The following is a 22206-nucleotide window of genomic DNA, read 5'->3' as shown; positions in this document are numbered from 1 at the left end:
CTACTTTTGAACACTCTGAAGACGTTCATTATAAGCATGAAAGTCATGAACTCCTCTTTGGAAAAATAAACTGTTCTGATGATAGCTTTGTAATTAACATACACATTCTTGCATCACAGTGTTGCATCACTGTGAAAAGAGAACCTTCAGCAATTCTGATAATGCCAAAATTGGCAATACATTCTGAATGTAAATAGTATGTGCATTGTAATAAAACAGTTTCATGTTTTCTTTTCTTTTTTCTATATAGCCAGAATATGGATGCACTTTTATAATTTGCTTTATTTTATTATTGTAAAATTAATATAGAAGTTTATTTCATTCTTTTCAGCTCAGCTAGTGAAAAAATAATTGAAGGCTTGCTACAGTTTACCACATTCCTACTGTAAACTCAATGTGTAATTTAAGAATCTTGTAACTAATAGCCTCTTTCTTTATGTACACAGGGAGACCAGTGTAAATTTGATCATGATGCAGAGATAGAGAAGAAAAAGGAAATCTGCAAATTTTACATACAGGGTTATTGTTCCAAAGGCGAGAAATGTATTTACATGCATAATATCCTTTTACAAAAATATTCAGATAATATAATTTAAGCAATATATTCGAAAACTTATATAGGTATTCTATAAAAATATTGGCTTGAAATGCAATGTAAAGTAATACTTGCAAAGCACTGGGGAAAGGAGCTTTAGATCCATGCCTGTTAGGAAGTAATTATATTTAAAGTTAATCGTTAGTGGTAGTATATTGTTAAAACATTTTATTTTTTATTTTATTTACATTATATTTATATCCCACCCATTCCATACAGACTCAAGGCGGCTATTAAAAATGCTGTGCTTTCTCTTGCCAGTGTTTTTTTCCATACAATAAAAATAATAGAAGAGGGGAATCTTTTGAGACAATGCAATTTCATAATATTCCATGTAATATATCCCCTCACCATTACCTCATCCATATAGAGAATCTGTTCATCCTGACAAAGAATGGCCCAGCCTACACTGAGAGGAATCCTGCATACTTAAAGGAGTTTCTTACATGCCTAATTTCACTACTCTCTGCCTAACAAAATGCTAAACAATTTACTAGAAATGTTAGCCTTGTTAGAATTCTTAATATTGGTTTACATGAATTTCCTTGCAAGTTCTATCATACAGGAGCAAAGTGCTACCACGGTGATAAATGCAAATTTTCTCATGATCCGCTAACTAAAGAAGCAAAAGAACTACTTGATAAAGTAAGTAATGCCTGTTATCAGGATATTCAGGCTCATACAGAAATCTGAAAAGTTTGTGTCAGTTTTCAAAAATAAAAAAGCCAGTGATTAAACTGTTTTAACTTGATTTTCCAAGGATTCTAAGAATTTAATGAGGCTTCAGAGCACCAAAGCTGTGTAAAAATAGTCCTTTGTGTTTGTATTTAATATGTATAAAATTCTAAAATAATACATGAGACTGGAGATGCTTTTGTGGTGACATTGTGAACTCCAGCCAGTTGTAAAGAGACACAAACTTGTAAAACCTTTTTTCGTAGGTCAAGCCCAGAGAAAAAATGTCTGATGTGATACTAAGGCTATTTCCAGGTTAACCTCAGTAATGGAAATATGTTGCATCTGTCTCTGTCCTTCTGCTTTCTTTCAGTCTGTTATCTTTTCCAGCTAATCTTCCTGTTTTGTGTGGGGTTTTTTTCCTCTGGATTTAGAAAAAAACATACTTGTTGTCTACCATGAACAGCTGTTCAAGGCAGCCTACAAAAGTTAGTATTCACTAGCACAATAACAATTGTTTAAAAGCATAAAAAGCAACCAGATAAAACCATATACACCTGTCTCAACAGCAGCAAATGATAACTGAGATTGCCTGACATCAAAAGCCCTTCGGGGCAAACAATATAAGACGTGAGACAGTTTTCACCTAAGATGCAGTTGGAAGAATAATGTGCTTACAACTGACTTGATCTGATTTACAATCAGGGAAGTAGGATTTATGTACAGAATTTAAAGATCACTGCCATTCCACCTAATGTGGGCAGAACAATCCCCTGTAGAGATTCTGTCTTCCAGGCAAACACCTTTTGTCTGGATTCAGGTTGTTACTCTTCAGCCGCTTGACCATGTTGTTAAGACATTACCCCAGAACACAGAACAGTGTTTCTGGTGAATTCCAAGTAATCAGCTATGGCGGGATAGAAAATGAACATCATCATAATAATAATAATGTTTGGACAAAGGATACTAGGACCAGTTTAATACACTGCCTTTCAAGTTTCAAAGCATCTTAACAAAATCAAGTCTCTACTGTCCCGTAAGCAGCAAGATCCAATATGATCAAAAGAGATGCATTTCATTTTTATGTGAGATTTTGATCTGAATCTGAAATGGGGATGTGTACTTCCCCATTTCAGCTCACTGAAATGGGGAAGTACACATCTCTGCAGATGAGCCTTGAATTTGTAGAATCCAGAATGTTTTAGGAAGGGCTTGTTGCCCATTTGCACTTCCAGGTAGGATTCAGTCCTTGTTGCAGTATTCAATTTCTTAATCATGGTTGGTCTTTCTTCTAGTAACAAAATAATTGAATTACATTGCCTTTAAGAAAAAGGACTGCACCCTTATTTTGGATCCCAGCCTACCACAAAAGCTGAATACTAATAGCAGTGGACCAGTGTAAACTCCATGTTTGGATGATGGGTTGTGTCGTCTGCTTGTTCTTACAAGACTGCCTAACTTGGTGCTAGATTTAAGCTTAGAAGAGATTTGGCTAGGGGATTCCAGATAATTTTGTTTGTTAATATTGGACTGATAATGTATGACAGTATTTTAAATCCCATTTGTATTCTATGAATTTTTATCATTATGAACTTTCTATTTTGAAAATGTTGTAACCTATTGGTAACTTGCAAGATACAGAACCCAGTAAGGAATATGGTGGGATTCTCTAATGCTATATAGAAGATGTATCAGAAACATTCATGACTTTTGTTACATTGACTGTTTCTTTTAGGTACTGAATACTGAAGAAGAGCCGCAAAATGATGATGAGAAAGAACTGGAAGAACTTAGGAAGAGAGGCATAGTTCCTCTTCCTAAGCCACCACCAGGAGTTGGACTTTTACCAACTCCACCTGAACCGTTTTCATTTACTGAGGAAGATACAGAAAGCTTTCAAGATCCCTCTGGTGAATTCAAGAAGATACCATCTCTCTTTGAGATTGTTGTGAAGCCTACTGTGGATTTAGCACACAAGATTGGAAAGACGTAGGTATTAGAATGAGATTTTAATGAGACTATATAAAAGGGTTCAGGAAATCAACATCATTACTGTAAGCTTGCAAAAAATGTTTTCAGAAGTAGAGGATATGGGACACATGCTCTCTGCTTGTTAATACACCCTATTGCTTTTTCCTCCTCCCTGCCCAGCAACACCACAGTATGACATTAACCCTAATTCAAGAACTTGTTTAGTACCAGTTGAAGTGACACATTCACACTACAGATAAACTGTACATCCTCTAGAAGACACAGCCACACAATGCTGTACTTGCTACACTTGTGACTATCAGTCTCCTGATAGGCCTTTTAAATTGGTGGAAAGAGTAAATTGCAAGCATGACTGCTGCAAGACCGCATTTCTTCTGAGGTAAATGTAGCAGCATGCTGTAACCATGGTAAGTAGATGTAGTTTGCCACACTCAACTTTTTAAAAAAAGTTAAAATCATATTTACAACATAAATAGGCCACTATTGTTTAGATGTCTGGCTTGTTCAGCAGATATCTTAGTAGGGGAAAATGTAATTCAGAACTGTTTTTAATTCTGATTGAAATCCATTTAAAGAAATTTTGTGTAAAGCAATCAGTTGTGCAAATCTAGTTTCTTAAATATCTGTAATGAGGAAATTTCTTGGTTTCCTTATATGATTGGTGAGAGCTTTTCTTAGCATTTAATCATTGTTTTCTTGCAGCTTCTGCTAGTCACCTTGTCCTGTAGGAGAGAAAAGTGCATTTTGATCTTTTAATAGACTTCCTCAGTATTTGAATATAATGCTCGTGCTTCATAATCTATACATATAAGAACCTTGAAGTAATCAGTGTAAGCCAAGATAATTAGAAGTTACGTTATAGTCTCTGGATATAAAGTAATCTTGAAATAGGTGGGAAGCCATTTTTTAGGTTCTTGAATAGAAGATGGCATTTTTTTATATTTGTGGAAAATGTTTATAACCTGTTCATTCTGTTTTGCAGCCCGCCAGCTTTCTATAACAGCACATCGCCACCAGGGCCAGAGTTTGAGGGGAATGATGCACATATGTACAATGCAGAATCAAGCCCAGGACATCGTGTACCATCAGGATTACCGGGTTCTCCTGGGCATCCCTGTACAGGTCCAGCAGTGCCACAGAGTCCACCTTTACAGCCAGTTCCTCCGACTTTCTTAGGGCCACAGTGTCAAGCTGGTGGACCTATGCATGGACAACAGGGTGGTCCTCCTTTAACACCGCTTGGTGCATCATACAGCTGTGCAGCTGCTCAAGAGCATATGGCTAACATGCCAAGAGACAATCATTGCCCACCTGGGCCACCGTATCAGCAAATACCTAGTGAAAGACAGCCAAATATCGGTTATGAAAATGCAGCCAATTTCTATGACAATTATTATTCACACCAGGCTGTGCATAACTTCCAGACAAATAATAACACCTGTGGTAAGTTTTTTTATATAAAGTTTATTCCTTGCTTGGAAGTAGTAGCTAACAAACTATTGTGGCTATCAGGAGGAGTATAACAAGGTGTGTATGGAAGGTGGGTTTGTAGATTGCACAGACTGCTGAGGATGCAGTGTGTTTCTGCACACAGATTTTTTTCCTCCCTGACTTCCTGGACCCAGTAAGCTATAAACCATAGGTTTTGTTCTCACTCTTATGTGTCTCTGTACTTTTACTTTCTCCTATTCAGTTTTAAGGGAAAACTAGTAAAGGATACTCTTCCAGGAAATAATTGGAATATGGGGTAGCCTGCTCTCAATCCTAGCTTTTGAAAGTCTAGTCTTGCTGCAGTCTACATAGCTCCACCCTGAGTTGTGTTGGCTGGTCATGCTAAAGAATAGTGGAAATATTGAAAGATGGCATTGATGTAAAGAGAAATAACAAGTGTAATTTATGTTGCTCAGTATTATGTGTTGTTGTTGTTTTTTGCTTATGTTCCAACATAAATACTGATTATTTGTAATACTGAATGCAGATGGTACATGGCACGGAGAATTTACAGATCATCAGCCTCACCACATTTCTTCAGATTCACATAACAGTGGGAATGAATATGAATCAGACTGTGCCCCTACAGCAGGACATAATTCAACTATTAATGTACCAGATTTTCTTCCTGCAATGCAGAAAGCCCTTTTTGTAAGGCTTAGTCAAAAACAGCAAGATGATGGAGAAAGGATGAGCAGTCAGTGTCAAAGGACGCTGAGTAGAGAAGAAGGTATTGTCAGATTTTGCACTTTAAATACACTGTAATATTATGCTTACAAGCAGGTGCTCTTGCTTAAAACCTTCTGGACATTCTAAGTTTAGTTTTGCTTATTTTGATTTTCCTTATAATTTTTTTACAATACGCTTTCACATATTGCAAAATTAGCCTCAGATGGGCCAGAGGAAGAAGGCTTCTGTGACCTATTCCATTGTAGAGATTACATCACTACCTTCTATTCTCTTCATTGCAGTTCCTGAGGATTCAGAAGGGGGGGGGGGGGGGGTTGTGTTTCTGCAGTCTGTAGAACAAATATTTAATTCTTTCCTACAACTTGTGACTGTAATTATGCTTATTGTAGCAGTCAAAACAGTTGATAGTTCTTTTTAATAGTTACTATTTACATAAGGTATGTATTAGAATTGCCTCTAATTCAAAAAAATGGGTATGGTACTAAATAAACTCCCCTGGACGAGCTGCTGGTGATTTTGCTGATTCTGCAGTATGAAAATTTCAGATATCTCAGTGGTTCAAGTCACAGGCATTATCTTGAATATGATATAAACAAGAGCAGTGATCCCCACCCCACCCTCCAGCCAATAGATCAAGACCAAGCTAGACTTCGTTGTTTACAAATCCAAGCTTTCTTCTCACTCAGGTGATTATAATATTGAGTTAATCTTTGGGTTCAAAACTGTATATCAAGAGCCTGCCTTGATATTTGTCTGTTGGAAGGAAAGGAAATTCTGAAATAGTAGAGTGAGAGTAGAGAAAGGAATTGAGAGAAGGTAGTTTGACTCAAAACTGATGTGCTTGGTATAGAAATACCTTAGTCACCTTTTCCTTCTTTTGCTGAATTCTGCATAGCTTGAAGAAGGTAAGAGAGAAACTTAGTGGGCAACAATGTTTTCATAAGTCTAGCTTGCTTTTGATTCTTCTGAAACATTTTACATGTTAATGTACTGTAATATCTTTTAGTGTGCAAAGCGCTCTGCATTTGGATGTAACGCTTCAACTTAGGCTCACAGGAGTAAATATAAATGAGCTATTGCTGTTTGTATCTTGTATGATGTGCTTCTGTTGATAGATAGCAAAAGGTACTTGCTTGTTACAAAGGAAATAGCCTTGATCACAGTTTATCACAGTATATAATCCACCTCTCCTGTTGTCTGGCTACGTGTATATCGTTTTGTGTTTTTAAAAGCCCTGAATATTTTATCCTTTCCTAATAGGGAAGGTGGCGCAGAGTGGTAAAGCAGCAGTACTGAAGTACTGTGGTTTGAACTCTCTGCTCACAACCTGAGTTCGATCCCAGCGGAAGCTGGATTCAGGTAGCCAGCCCAAGGTTTACTCAGCCTTCCATCCTTCCGAGGTTGGTAAAATGAGTACCCAGCTTGCTGGGCGGGAAGTGTAAAAGACTGGGAAGGCAATGGCAAAGCACCCCGTAAAAAGTCTTCCGTGAAAATATTGTGAAAGCAACGTCACCCCAGAGTGGAAAACGACTGGTGCTTGCACAGGGGACCTTTCCTTTCCTCTAGGTCTTCTCAGGCAGGGCTACAGGCCAAGAGATCTTGGGCTGTTGCCTTTTCCCAATGTGAAAAGGTTTGTGTCTTTGGGCACAACCAAGTTTTTTTACATTTTCAACAGGGGAAAAAAAGTTCAGTTTGGGTTTTGTATAGCTGGCAGAAATGTCCCCAAATTGCACTCCATGAAACCTGTTAGGACTAGACAAGTGGGGACACACAGCAAAATGTTCTAGATTGTTTCATCTTGCCTAAGTTGGCTGGAGAGGTGGTATTTTTTCCACCTTTACAGGCATGGTGGGGGAGAACTCACTGACACAATCCCAACAGCTGCTTTTTAAACCACACAAATAGCTGCAAATGATGGACCTGTAGGGAGTCCTGGGGTAGGAAAATCCCATTCCCCACTAGACCACTGCTTCCTCTTTATTTTACACCTTCCCAAGTTAGATGGGAACTTATTGGAGGGTGAGCTGGTTGGCAAAGGAGGGCTTGGATCTGAAAGCATTTTAGCCCAAGGCCCATTCCCGCTACCACCAGCCACCTGATTGGTGGGGGTGGGGGGGAAGGCTTGGAGCTCACCATAGAGCCAGATTTGGCAGTTTTTATTTTCTTAAGCATAGAACCCTCTAATGTGGGGGGTTTTTAATGTCAGAGTGTTGTTGTTTTGCAAACTTGGGGATTCCCCTAAGCATGTTGAAACAGCTCCTTTATCTGCACATGGTTTCATTCTGCTGATTTTTGATTCACAACCTTGGGACTAAGTTCATCATGAGATACAATAGTTTGTCTTGCTGGTGATGATGAAGATTATAGACATTTGCTTATTTTTAGTGGTACAGTTACTAAAATTTTCATGATGTATTTTCTTTTCCAGATGATAACGTAAACTGGTATTCCAGTAGTGAAGAAGAAGAAGGAAGCAGTGTTAAGTCAATACTAAAAACCTTAAAGAAACAAAGCGAGACCTTTAGGAATCAGTCCCCAGAACAACAGTTGCGTATTATGCCTACTGACCCAAGACTTACTAAAGAGAGAGGTCCAGGAAGTCAGGCTGTTGATCCCAGGCTGAGATCAACTTCAAGATCAAGTGCCAGGAAACTTTCGGAGTCAGGAACTTCGGACCCAAGGCTTGCACGAGACCCTAGAATCTTAAAGAGTAGTGAAGGCAGTCATACAAGTTCATCTGCTAGTGGAGCAAAGCTGGAATCGCATCACACACATCCTGGTGTCAAGGTCGTGCAAAAAGGCCTGGATGAAGATGATGAAGAAGTAGAACGAGAACTGAGAGAGAGAGCCTTTCTAATACCATTGGAACCTTTACCTGGTGTAACAATACGAGATCCAAGATCACAGCTTAGACAATTCAGCCACATTAAAATGGATATTGTCCTGAGCAAACCCAACTTTGCTAAGCATATTGTATGGGCACCTGAAGATTTACTACCAGTACCTTTGCCGAAGCAAGATCCAGTATCTTCAATCAACTTACCCCTTCCTCCACTTATAGCTGACCAGAGATTTAATCAGTTACGCAGTATCAAAAGTGATCCCATCCCATCTGACCCAAGACTAGCAGCAAAAGCGAAAAATAACACAAATTTAGCAAATAGAAGTAGCTCATTGGACTACTCTGCAGATTCACATCCTGGTAGCATTGCAAACAAGCTAGGAGATCCTCGCTTGCAGAAAAATATTGATCCCAGACTTCACAGGCTGCCTAGTACAGACTCTCACCATGGTACAATGAAAGATTCTCTGCCTCCAAAAACAGACCCCAGGTTAGCAAAATCTAGCAGTGGTACATCACAGTCCTCAGAAGCCACAAATTCTAAATCTGACTCTGATGCATTGCCTCCATATGCACCTAAGCTATCGTCTTCTAGTGCTAGAATGGGCACCCCTAGCTCAATACTTAGCGGCATTAGTTTGTATGATCCTAGAAATCATACTTCTTCTGACCCCTCTCCACTTAATTCAGGGGAAAATGGAGAAAATCAGAAAAAGGGTATTTTGAAAAATGCTGGCCAAAGTGAAGCTACTCTCTCAGAAGAACAGTTGTCTACAAAAACATCACCAAACATGGAAAAAAATATGGAAATGTTTGGAGAAGCCAATGCAGACAAAGTGGGTAATATCAGTAAATCTCAGGCAAAGCACTCCAGTGCTGCTCCAGCAGTGCACAATCTTCCTATCCAAGCTTTATCAGGGTTAATCAGACCACAGTACAGTGATCAGAGGCAAGTGAGGCAGCCTGGGCAGATCAGTCTGACACAGGAGAGTGATACAAGTGGGGAATCAGACGACAAATCCCTAAAGGAGGTTTTCAAGACATTCGATCCAACAGCTTCACCTTTTTGTTAGTTGTTTGTTCATTAAGACTTTTTACCATTGTGAATAATGCAGAATTCTGCAGTTTTGTAACTGGTTTACCTCTATGCTTTATTTATTTTTAAATTATAACTAGAAAACACTTTTGGGCTGCTATTTTCAGAACCACGTGCAGTAATACATTATGCTATAGTGTTTGCCAAGTTGGTATTTTCAATATAATTTTCCCATTTTGGGGAGACTGATCATGGATCGGTTTAAAAAATAGGTATATCATGTTAGATCTGAGAGAAGCACTTTCATTGTAAATAATCATTAAGAAATCAATTTGAAGACTTGTATATGTGTAATTGTCTTTTCAAAATCAACATTTAGAGAACGTTTGCCACTTTTGTATGATTGTATAGGTTCAAGCAATATAATGTACATTACTGTGAGAGACACTATTTAAAGACAATTATCTGATCTATCAAGCCAAACCTGCTAACTGAAATAAAAATATTGTTCTTTTCTGAGCATTTGACACAAGGCATCATTTTTTATTCATGCATTCGATATTCTTAGCCTAAAACTGTATTCTGTATTGTTAAAAACAACTTTTTAAAGTATTTTATTCTATTCTGTATATAAAAGAAAATTCAAAGGACATAATTAGAACATTGCCGTTAAAGTTGAAAACACAAAATTTGTCTGTATAACACTGTATTTCCTTTTTATTCATGTATACACTCTTCTCAATTAGTGCTATGTCACATTGTGGTGGTCATGTATTCAGTGTATTTTTGTATTCAACTACTTAATTTGTATTGCTTTTTTTGTATTGATGTAACTACAGTAACCTGTATTCATGTACCTATATGACATTTTTAACAAATTAAAAAATAGTGAAACTGTGTAGCCTTTCATGGATTAGACAAAGCTGATACACTACGTGGTGGCTAAATGGTGGGAAGTCTACTTTGGAGACCATAGTGGAGCCAATTTGAAATAGATAAGCAATTTCTTTAAGGTTTAGATTCTGTAGTGTTTATTTCCTTTCATTTAATTTAGGGGGTAGGAGAATTTCACAGAGGACTGTAATAGCCTCACCTTTGTGCTAATTGCTGTATTTGTTTATATAGGAAAACTGCAGGAAAGTTAAGACCTTTCTAGTTCACTGGTTTTAAAAAAAATTAAAATATATTATCTAGATTGAACAAAACACCCTATACTGTACTGGTAGAGGCATTTATTTACCCTTGAAATTTAAAAGAAAAAAAGCATAAGCTTTATACAACATTGCCTTTTTCCCTATTGAGTTTGGAGCTGGGTGCTGCTCCTCTTGACGGCTGTTTATACCCAGCTTAGTAAGACCTCCCTTTTATTCTCTGCTCCACTTTTTCACTGGAGGTGCAAAGAACTGAGCAGCAACCTGGATGCCCCCTTCCCCCCACAGCAAGGCTACCTGCACTTACAATTTTTGTGGCAACATTTATAGTGAGTCCCTCTTCTATATCAAGGCCATTAATGTGGACAAATGCTTTAATACGTTTCTAGAGACATTCAAAACATGGTTTGATCTAGATAGTTTTTTTCACTCTTACCCATTTTCTCTTGATTACAACCCTGTCTCATGCTGTTTTTGCACATGAAGGTCTCGTGCTACTCAGCTGCCTTTCATGGTGAAAATGGTGCTGCCTTTCTCAGGAGCAGAAAAGTTGGTTGGATCCATCCCATTATGCTAAAGCAGCTTTCAGTGTGGGCAGGAACACCAGTGATTTACAGTACTATACCTGCAGCAAAGCTTTCTCCTTGTTCTAAATGGCAACCCAAAAATCATACCACTATTGATGCCTTTCTCCATGTTGGACCATTTAATGGTGCCAAAGCTCTAGTTTGCTTGTGAGCAGAACCAGCCAACTTCCAAGTGTGGGCATACATTTATCCCCATGGATACTTAGAAGAGCTTACAACATGCTTTCTCCCTCCCCCCAAAAAGGCCTGTACTACAGTTTGCTGTAGAACAAAGTTGGGAGTCCAATAGCACCTTTAAGTCCAACAAAGTTTTATTGAGAATGTAAGCTTTTGTGTGCTAAAAGCACACTTCATCAGACAATAGTATGGGATTGAATTAGCTGCCCTACATATAGAGAGAGTGGGCAGTGAATTAGTATGCAAAATAATGAAACTTTGTAACATTAAAAGAATGACTAGTTGGGGTATGGTATTCATCAGTTTGGGGTGACTGGGCAGAAAACAGCAAAAGCAATGTCGGAATTGGAGATTGCTGTCAGTGTGATTAGGTCTCTTAATTGTGAAGATAAATTAAGAGTCCATTGTAATGTTTCATTGATCTCTTAAAGCATGGGTTAAAATAACATTTTCCTTTAGAATGAAGCTGGAGTCTACTGGTTTCAAATACTACATTAGAATACAGTGGATGTATACCTCTCCAGTATGGGTTAAACAACAGCCTTTTCTAAAAATAGTTCTGGCAGAGATTTCTATTCTGTTATATTGCATGTCACAGACATTCTGATACACATCTACATTGGAATACAGTAGATGTACAGCTCTTCTTGGTGATAATAGGTTTAGCATATGTAATGAGAAGAAACCAATATCCCTGTTCAGTCCCAGGGAGGTGTTTGTTCCAAGCTGCCCCATTTTGGAGTCCAAGAGTAGGAGTTTCTTAAAACCGAAATATTGAAGGCACAATCACAAATGATTCCTATGAAGAGGGGAAATGGTAGGAACCTAAAGAAGCCAAGGTGGTTCCATAAACAGCCTTCTAAGGACTCAAGAAATAAAAAAGACTCATTTAGGAAATGGAAGGGGGGCCTTATAACCAAGGATGAATATAAACATTGTGAAAATAAATACAATGGGCTCTAGAAGGCACCAGGCAAGTGCCCTGGCCTTGGGCACTGAAGTGTCAATTTGCTGTGGCATACCATGACAGTGATCACACACACTGAAACTCAGCATTTCTTTTGCCTGCAGTGCAATGTTACCTCCGTTTCCTGTCATATTTGGCCTTGCAGCTTTTAGCATCAGTGTGTGCTTTTGGTATAATCTTTTTTTGGCTGGGCATGGTTGTGTTACGGTATGCCATAGAGTATGTGCTTTAAGGCAGCCATTTTCTGTAGGGGAAGTGATTGGACTTCAGCTTCCCATCTCCTACCACCTCCCTGCAGCCTCTACCTAGGAAAAGGACAGTCTCCACAATGGGAACCAAAGCAGGAGCGACCTCAGCAAGGTATAATGACACAGTCCACTATTTTCTCTGGGAGAATTGATCTCTGCCATCTGAGAGCAGTTTTAATTCTGAGTGATATTCAGCCCTCACCAGAAGATTGCCAGCAATGGTTCCCCAGGAGGAAATGGCTGATTTGGAAGCACTGTACCTGTTTGAGCTCCCACCCCTCCTCAAACCCCACCCTCTCCAGGCTCCACTCCTCGAATCTCCAGGAATTGCCCAACCTGGATTTGGCAGCTCTATCTCCTTCCCCGGTCAATCAACAAACTCTGATTTCAGCTTTCTATCACCACCACCCCCCACAGCCTCTACCTAGGAAAGGTACAGTCTTTCTCCACAGTGAGGATCAAAACAGCTTACATCATTCTCTCCCCAATTTGATGAAGTACTCTTAGCATGTATAGCAAGTTAAAATCTTGGATTTTCTGCAGCCTCATATCTATCTAATGTCACATATGAAAAGTATAGATGGGCCTTTTCCAGGGCAAATTTTGATGCCCTCTCTTCTAATGTATTGCAAAGAAGGTTTTTTTCACTGGCCTATCCACCAAAGATGCTGTGTATGCTCAGAAAAGGAAGTTGAAACTGTCACTCACATTCTTTTACATTGTGAGCTTTATTCCAGAGAGAGACATCAGTTAATTTTTCCATTACTCTCGAAATTTAAACTTTTGGACAATTATCTGAAATTTGTAGATGTCATGCTACTGAAATACTTATTGGAAGATACTAAGAAGTCTGTAACTTAGGCAATAGCAAAATATCGTTTTTTAGCCATGAATAAGCAGAAGTTTTTAACAAAGAGACAGTGTTTTAAAGGCTTAACATTGGTGGAATTTGAAAATGAAAATGTTTTTATATAATCAGATACTGTGGTCTGTGACTATGAGATTTTGTAAATTGTTATTGCTGGTCAATTGACCTTAATAAGTTGGAATTGGAATTGGTTAGGATAAAAGTCTGACTGGTCTGAAATCACACAGTCAGCTTCCACAGCAAGAACTTGGGTCTGGGAGGAGCTTCCGGAAAGATGGCGCAGTGAAGGGAGCGGACTCCTATAGCTAAAGGAGGCGCTTCGAGTTTGCAGATCTTAGAGGGGGCCCACGTTTGCGGGTACCCTTTAGAGGGGTGCCGGAAGACATCCCAAAGCTGGGAGAGCGAGCAGAGGCACGGGGGAGCAGCAGAGGCTTCTTTCCCCAGGCTCTGCTGAATCTCTGAGCCGAGGCTGCAAGTGCTTATAGCACTAACTGGGCTGCCGGAAAAAGGGACACAGAAGATACAAGCGACTACTATCAACCATAGAATTTGGACCGGGCGTTGCAAGCCGTGGCTGACTGGCTCAGGCTGAGCGGGCTGAAGTTGAATCCGGCGAAGACTGAGGTCCTTTGCGTGGGCCGCGGCGGACCGGGAGGGGAGATTACCCTACCGACTTTTGACGGTGCGCCACTGATACCAGTGCGCAAAGTCAAGAGCCTAGGAGTGCTACTGGAATCCTCCTTATCAATGGAGGCCAGATAGCTGCCACTGCTAGATCCGCCTTCTTTCATCTCAAGAGGGCGAGGCAGTTGGCTCCCTTCTTGGAGCGCAGCGACCTAGCAACTGTGATCCACGCAACTGTCACCTCGAGATTAGACTACTGCAATGCCCTCTACATGGAGCTGCCCTTATACCGAACACGGAAACTTCAGGTAGTCCATAACGCGGCGGCCAGGCTGCTAATGGGACTACCACGGTGGGAACACGTGCGGCCTGGGCTGCGGGATCTGCACTGGCTGCTGGTTGTGTACCGTGTTCGCTATAAAGTGCTGGTCATTACCTTTAAAGCTCTATATGGCCGAGGACCTGCCTACCTAAGGGACCACCTCTCCCCATATATCCCCCAGAGAGCACTGAGATCCAGTTCTCAAAATCTGCTAACAATCCCTGGGCCAAGAGAGGCTAGACTGAAGACTACCAGGGAGCAAGCCTTCTCCGTAATGGCCCCTTGATGGTGGAACCATCTTCCAGAGATGATACGAGCCCTGCGGGACCTGAACCAATTCCGCAGGGCTTGCGAAACATTTCTTTTCCAGCTTGCCTTTGAAACAGAACCCGGCTAAATTGACGTGTAGTTACCTAGCCATCTTGTGGATATCATAACTTATAGTATTTATAGCATCTATTTTATCTATTTTACTTAATTATTTATGTAACTGATTATATTAAATTGTTGTGTATATTGTTTTATTTGAATCATGGAATGCCATGTCTGTAAGCCGCCCTGAGCCCGCCTTTGGCGGGGGAGGGCGGGATATAAAAATAAATTTATTATTATTATTATTATAGAATAACCATATTTTGATAAGAACTAAAAGGAAACTTACAGCTGATTGGTGGAGACGTCGGTGCAGAGGAGTGCTGGTGAGACGGTCGGGGCAAACGGAAAGAATAGCGGTGAGACGGGCGGAGAGAACGGAAGGAATGGCGAAGAGGAAGGGGAGGAAGGATTCGAGATGCATGGCGGTGAGGAATTTACTGGGCGAGTTGGAGTGAAGGGAGATTAAAACAGAAGGTTTGCTTGTTGGCGCTAAAGAGACGGCTGAGAAGGTGGAAGACGGTGCGAGACGGAGAGACATTAAGAAAGAAGAGGCTGGAAAGTGGCTGAAGGAACGCAAGGAAGTGCTTGGAGGTTTAGAGCATAAGAGAAGCCATGTTGGATCAGGCCAATGGCCCATCCAGTCCAACACTCTGTGTCACATAAGAGAAGCCATGTTGGATCAGGCCAATGGCCCATCCAGTCCAACATTCTGTGTCACACAGTGGCCAAAAACCCCAGGTGCCTTCAGGAGGTCCATCGGTGGGGCCAGGACTCCAGAAGCCCTCCCACTATGCCCCACCAAGCACCAAGAATACAGAGCATCACTGCCCCAGACATAAGAACATAAGAGAAGCTATGTTGGATAAGGCCAATGGCCCATCCAGTCCAACACTCTGGTCACATAAGAACATAAGAGAAGTCATGTTGGATCAGGCCAATGGCCCATCCAGTCCAACACTCTGTGTCACACAGTGGCCAAAAAAGGAGGTTCACAATTAGGGCTAGAAGCCCTTCCACTTTGCCCCCCACACACACACAACCACCAAGAATACAGAGGATCACTGCCCCAGACAGTTCCAATAATATGCTGCAGCTAATAGCCGCTGATGGACCTCTGCTCCATATAGTTATCCAAACCGCTCTTGAAGCTGGCTATGCTTGTAGCCACCACCACGTCTTGTGGCAGTGAATTCCACATGTTAATCATCCTTTGGGTGAAGAAGGACTTCCTTTTATCCGTTCTAACCCGACTGCTCAGCAATTTCATTGAATGCTCTAATATCCTTTTTGAGGTGCAGTGACCAGAATTGTACACAGTATTGCAAATGAAACCGCACCATCAATTTACTTCACGGCTTAGAGGGAACATTGGTGCAAATCCCCCACTTTTGGGCCTCACCTCTCCGCCAGATGTTGCCAGAGGGCAATTTTAAAAGGCAAAGGTAGTCCCCTGTGCAAGCACCAGTTGTTTTCGACTCTGGGGTGACGTTGCTTTCACAACGTTTTCACGGCAGACTTTTTACGGGATGGTTTGCCATTGCCTTCCCCAGTCATCTACACTTTCCCCCCAGCAAGCTGGGGACTCATTTGACCGACCTGGGAAGGATGGAAGGCTGAGTCAAGCTGAGCCGGCTACCTGAACCAGCTTCCATTGGGATCGAACTCAGGTCGTGAGCAGAGGGTTCCGACTGCAGTACTGCAGCTTTACCACTCTGCACCAAGAGGGCAATTGCCCACCACAAACAGGGAAGGATGTGGAAATTAAGCACAATATGCCTATATGAACCAGAAGTGATGTGGGGGGTTTGCGATGCTCTGATTTTTGGGCGAAACTCTATGGTAGAAGCTAATTCTACCATAGAGTTTTGCCCCAAAACCAGAGCATCCCCCCCTGATGTCCTTGACATGCCTAATCACTTCTGGGTCACATAGGCACATCACGTCTATTTTTGGCATTCTTCTTTGCTCCTGGTAAGTTCACACCCCATGCCCTGCCACTAGATCTGAGGGACCTGGCAATCCTATACTACATTCAACTGCCTTCATTCCCAGATAATCTCTGGGTGTTTTTACACTGACAGTTTGGAGGCGGGGGTGAGAAGAAGAATTGGAAGGAGGGGGGGAGCTATTTACTGACTAAGTCTGAAAGAATAAGAACTGAAGTGAACTGAGTATAAAGAGGGGAAGTAAGATAGGAGAAAGGAGAAGGAGTGTGAAGAAAAGAGGTGGAGGAGAGGAAAGTGCAAGACGGCAGTGTCAGAAGAGCGAACGGAGTGAAGTCAAAGAGGAGGAGGAGATAGTTTTTAGTGGCAGCGGCTTTCTTTTTCTTTTCTTTTTTGGCTTTGCTGCGGCTGTCTCCTCCTTGAAGAAGGGCTTTGAAACATCACTTTAGGAAAAAACTTTGTTTGTGTAAAAAGGTTTGGTCTATTGAATATATGATATGAGACATTTAAATTTAGACGGGCTATTTCTTAAGAAAACATGGAGGTGGCTATAATTGTATAACATGTGTGTGAGCATGATGGGAAGAAGAAGGAGGGGCCTGGCAAAGTAAGAACTGTGAGTCTTAAAGGGGCGAATTACTATCTGTGATAACTGCTAATGCATTGCTGTTCCAATTAATGATTAGAGGTGTAAAGCTGACTGTTAGTGATATAAGCATCTACTTTCTATTGATCTGCTTTTGATTGTTGAAATATTCTAGTAGGGGGGATTTTGGAGGTATTTAGAGGCATAACCTGAACTGTAATAACAGAAATATTGTGTAAGCATTGTGGTGAGAAGTGAGAGTACAGAGGAAACAAAACTGAGTTTTAATATAGAGTATAAGGTTAACTATTGCCAGAATACTATATGCCAGATATTGGAAGACCTATAGAGTATAAGGTTAGAAGTAAGCTTCTTTAACCTCCCTAGAGGATGGACGCCAAAGCTAAAAAGATAGCCCAGGGCACATTCCCAGGTTTAGGGAAATCTGTTACTGCAACTATAAACCAAGATGCAATAGACAAGCTACAAGCTACAGAATATTATGGTTGCTGGCTTTAAACAAAACCAAGAAGCACTAGATGAATTAAAGATGGAGTTGAAAGAAGAAATAAGAAAAACAAATGACAAAGTGGAACATTTTCAACAACAACTATTGGCCAATACTCAACAAATATATAAACTAGCTGCAAAAGTGGAAGTAGTGGAAGAACAAGGGAAAGTGGCTGCCTCCAATATGAAAGAATCTAAAATGCAAACCTCGCAATTAGAAGATAGAATAACTAGGATAGAATGGGACAAAGCACTATACATTCTAAGATTCCAAAATATACCAGAAGAAAAAGGGGAAGATATTCATAAAAAAGTTATAGAAATATTAACTTTAAATGAGGAACACACAGCGAAAGAAATGGAAGTTGAAATAGATTGGGTCAAAAGAGTGACATCTACCTATACAAAAAAATTCAATTTGCCTCGGGAAGTACATATTAAATTCATGAGAGTATCAATCTGTGAGAGAATTCTGAAGATTACGAGAGAGGAGGAACTGATATGGAAAGGACATAAAATAAAAGTGCTGAAGGAGATTCCTTGGAGTGTTAGGCGCAGGAGAACTGGATACAAGAAGCTAACGACCTGGCTAATGGAGCAATCCATTTTATTCAAGTGGCTAGTCTCAGAGGGGATTTTTTTTTACTTATCAAAGCAAAAGATATAACTTAACATCACTTGATAAAGTGCAAGACTTTTGGAGTAGGCACGTACAACAAGAGAGTCAGGAATCTGGACCGGAAGACAACAACGAAGAAGAAGACTTGATTAGAATAGGAGAAGACGAAGCGACAAGAGAAAAGGAAGATAGAGTAAGGACTAGATCTCAAGTTTCCAAGGGGAAAAAAAAAATACCAGATAGTTATAGAGTGAAGGAAAATGAGTAGCTCAGGTTTAAAAATTACCTCGATAAACATTAATGGACTTAATGAACCAAAAAAAAAGAAGAAGAACCCTTCTCCAACTCAAGAAAACACAATCGGACATGATTTGCATTCAAGAAACTCATATTAAGAACACTGATTCGAAATATTTGCAAAATAAAAATTTGGGGCAATTATATTTTTCCTCAGACGTGAAGAAAAAGAGAGGAGTCACTATCTACATTAAAGAGCACATTAAATCAAAATTACTCTATAGTGAGGAACGTGGCAGGCTTGTCTTGGTAGAAATAGAGATTGACGGTAGAAAGACAGTAATAGGAAATGTATATGCTCCAAACAACGCTCAAGAAAAATTTTTTGACATGTTGCATAAGAAATTGCTGGAATTTGAAACGGTGAACTACTGTATTTTGGGGGACTTCAAAGCAGTTTATGATGCACACGAAGACAGGAAATCAGTGAATAAGAAGGTAAAAAAAACAAGAGGTGTCTTACCGAAATCCTTTTTTAGTATGATAGAAGAGTTAAGTCTGGTGGACGCATGGAGAACAAAAAATCCTACAACGACAGACTTTACCTATTTTTCACTTGTACATAATTCCTGGTCCAGGCTAGACATGTGTTGGTTGTCAACGTCTTTAGCCACATTATTGAAACAAGCTGATATTCTACCAAGAACTTATTCTGATCATAGTCCAGTACAAATTATTCTACATAAAGCGGCAACCAGGCTACGTTGGACATTGAATACTCAAATTTTGAAAGAGCAAGAGAAGATAAAGATGTTTTTGATCTCAATCGGAAAGAAGATTCGTCAGTACAAGTAATACGGGACACTTTTAAAGCATTTTTTAGAGGAATCGCTATTAGTTACTCTGCCAGAAGGAAAAAGGAAAGATTGCATAAGTATAATGAATTAGTGGAGAAATTAGATAAACAAGAAAAAATCCAGAAGAAAAGAAACTCAGAAGAAATTAAAATGAAGATTTGGAAGATACAACATCAAATTAACTTGCTATTATCAGAAGAATTGGAAAAGAAATTAAAGTGATCTAAGCAAAATTACTATGAAAATGCAAACAAGACGAGCAGATGGTTAGCATACAAATTGAGAAAACAAAGAGAGAAGAAAATAATTGGATCTCTGAAAGATGAAAATCAGATGGTAGTGTCACAGAAGGGAAAAATGGAAGGAATAGTTAAGAATTTCTTTCAAAGGCTTTATAAAGGAGAAGAACTATCAGAACATCTGCAAAGAGAATATCTAGAACAAAGTAAAATGAAATAGATGTCAGAAGAGCAGAAGAAATCACTAGAAGAACCAATTTCCATGTTCGAGATAGCTGAGGCAATGAAGAAGCAGAAAAAGAATAAAGCTCCGGGCCTAGACGGACTGCCTATCGAATTTTATAATTGTTTTGACGAATTACTGATGGAACCATATAAAAGAGTGGTGGATGAAATAGCAGAAAAATCCAGGATCCCTGTGTCATGGGAAGAAGCATTAATATCGTTAATCCATAAGGAAGGTTCAGATTCATCCGAAATAAGAAATTATAGACCAATTTCCTTATTAAATATAGACTATAAAATTTATGCTAACATTCTGTCCAATAGATTGAAAAAAATCATACCACATATCATAGAAGAAGACCAAACAGGTTTTATTCCCAGAAGAACAATGAGACAAAATTTAGGAATGATTTTGAATGTATTAGAATATTATAAGGAACACCCAGATAAACAATTTGCTGCGTTTACTTTGGATGCCTAAAAAGCATTTGACAATGTGAACTGGAAATTTATCTTCAAGATTTTAAAGGCAATTGGATGTGGAGATGGATTTGTGAGAGCAATAGAGACCATATATGCTAATCAAAAAGCCAAAATTAATATTAATGGATCGATATCGAGTCAGATAAGAATTGAGCAAGGTACGAGGCAAGGCTGCCCGCTTTCTCCCTTACTCTTCGTTTTATCACTAGAACCTTTCTTAAACGTGATAAGGGAAGATCACGAGATTAAGGGAGTTAAAGTGAAAAAAGAAACTTATAAAATACAAGCCTTTGCAGATGATGTATTGATCACATTAGAGGACCCCAATAATTCGATTGTAAATCTTAAAAGAAGATTAAAACAATACAGAGAAGTGGCGGGATTCAAAGTAAACTATCAGAAAACTAAATTTATCACCAAAAATATGACGAAAGACCAGATTGATGAATTGGTAATGAAATCAGGGTTCCTCTATGAAAAGAAGGTTAGATATCTTGGTATTTTCTTAACTGCAGATCTGAAAATGTTATTAAGAGATAATTACGAAAAAATATTAAAAAGAGATAAAAGATGATTTAACAAGGTGGTGTGACATGCAAATTTCACTATTAGGAAGAATTGCCTCGATTAAAATGAATATCCTACCTAGGGTTTTATTTTTGTTCCAAATGATCCCAATCTCAGTTCCCCAGACTTTCTTCCAACAATTAAATAAATTAGTGACAAAATTCATTTGGCAGAATAAAAAACCAAGAATCAAATTAAAAGTTCTGCAAGATGCTAAACTAAGAGGTGGATTTGTGCTTCCAAACTGGCAGTTGTATCACAAGGCATGTGCCTTGACTTGGGTGAGAGAGTGGATACTATTAAAAAATAAAAAAGTGTTGACTTTGGAAGGCGCAGACTTACCAAGAGGGTGGCATTCTTATGCTTGGTATAGCCCGCCAGCTAAGGATAGTAAATTTCTCAGACATGAGATAAGGAGACCACTTTTTAAAATCTGGTGGGAGATAAAAACGCTGATATATAAGTACACACCCAAGTGGCTATCACCGGTTGAAGCGGCAGTACACCCGAATCTTTACTCTTGGGAGGGTAACTATATGTATGATTGCTTACTAGATTCGAAAGGTGAATTAAAAACCAAGGAATACTCAAAGCTAGATTGGTGGTTAAAGGTGCAAATAAGTTCCAGGTTTAAGTCGGATAAGGAAAAAGGCTTTTCAAATAAGCTAAATGAATTTGATGCAATTATTTTAGAATCAGACCGGAAATTGGTTTCTAGAATATATAACTGGTTATTAGAATATAAATTGCAGGATGAAGTGATAAAAGAAGCCTGGGTGCGTTGGATGGAAGATTTTGGTTATAGCATAGAAATTACTGAGTGGGAGAAAATTTGGAGAGAAAATTTGAAATTGACGAAATCGGCTTTATTTAAAGAAAACCTATATAAGTTGATTTATCGTTGGTATTATACCCCAGATAAACTCGCTAGAGCTTACCCTCTGGCTTCCAACAAATGCTGGAAGTGTAATAAAACAAAAGGTTCCTTGTTCCACATGTGGTGGCTCTGCGATAGGGCCAAAAAATACTGGACTCAAGTATCCATATGGATACAAAAGATATTAAGAAAGCAAATTCCCCATGTACCCGAATTGTTTTTATTAAATGTTTGTAAAATTGATTTGTCGAAATCAGAGGAAAAAATACTACTCCATGTGTTAACTATTGCCAGAATACTATATGCCAGATATTGGAAGACCTACAACATACCAAACCGAAATGAATTTATAGTTAAACTATTGGAGACCGTGGAAATGGATTTTCTTACCATGAGGTTGAGAGATGGAAATATGAAGGAATG

General features: G+C 39.4%; 1 protein-coding gene across 1 annotated transcript in view; it reads left to right on the top strand.

Moving 5' to 3' along the window:
* The window catches only part of ZC3H6 (zinc finger CCCH-type containing 6), a 28091-nt gene extending 17876 nt beyond the window's left edge, over positions 1–10215 (top strand). The window contains exons 7-12 of the mRNA XM_060248234.1: positions 447–560; positions 1133–1240; positions 3006–3259; positions 4245–4705; positions 5241–5483; positions 7872–10215. Of these exons, the coding sequence (XP_060104217.1) occupies positions 447–560; positions 1133–1240; positions 3006–3259; positions 4245–4705; positions 5241–5483; positions 7872–9358 (2667 nt within the window). The 3' untranslated portion in view covers positions 9359–10215. The remainder of the gene's footprint in view (positions 1–446; positions 561–1132; positions 1241–3005; positions 3260–4244; positions 4706–5240; positions 5484–7871) is intronic.
* The last annotated feature ends 11991 nt before the right edge of the window (positions 10216–22206 follow it).

The sequence above is a fragment of the Heteronotia binoei genome, chromosome 1 (genome assembly GCF_032191835.1).
Source record: "Heteronotia binoei isolate CCM8104 ecotype False Entrance Well chromosome 1, APGP_CSIRO_Hbin_v1, whole genome shotgun sequence".
NCBI classification, from domain to species: Eukaryota; Metazoa; Chordata; class Lepidosauria; order Squamata; family Gekkonidae; genus Heteronotia; species Heteronotia binoei.
Note: the sequence above shows the minus strand (reverse complement) of the source record. Positions and strands in the feature narration are given on the sequence as shown.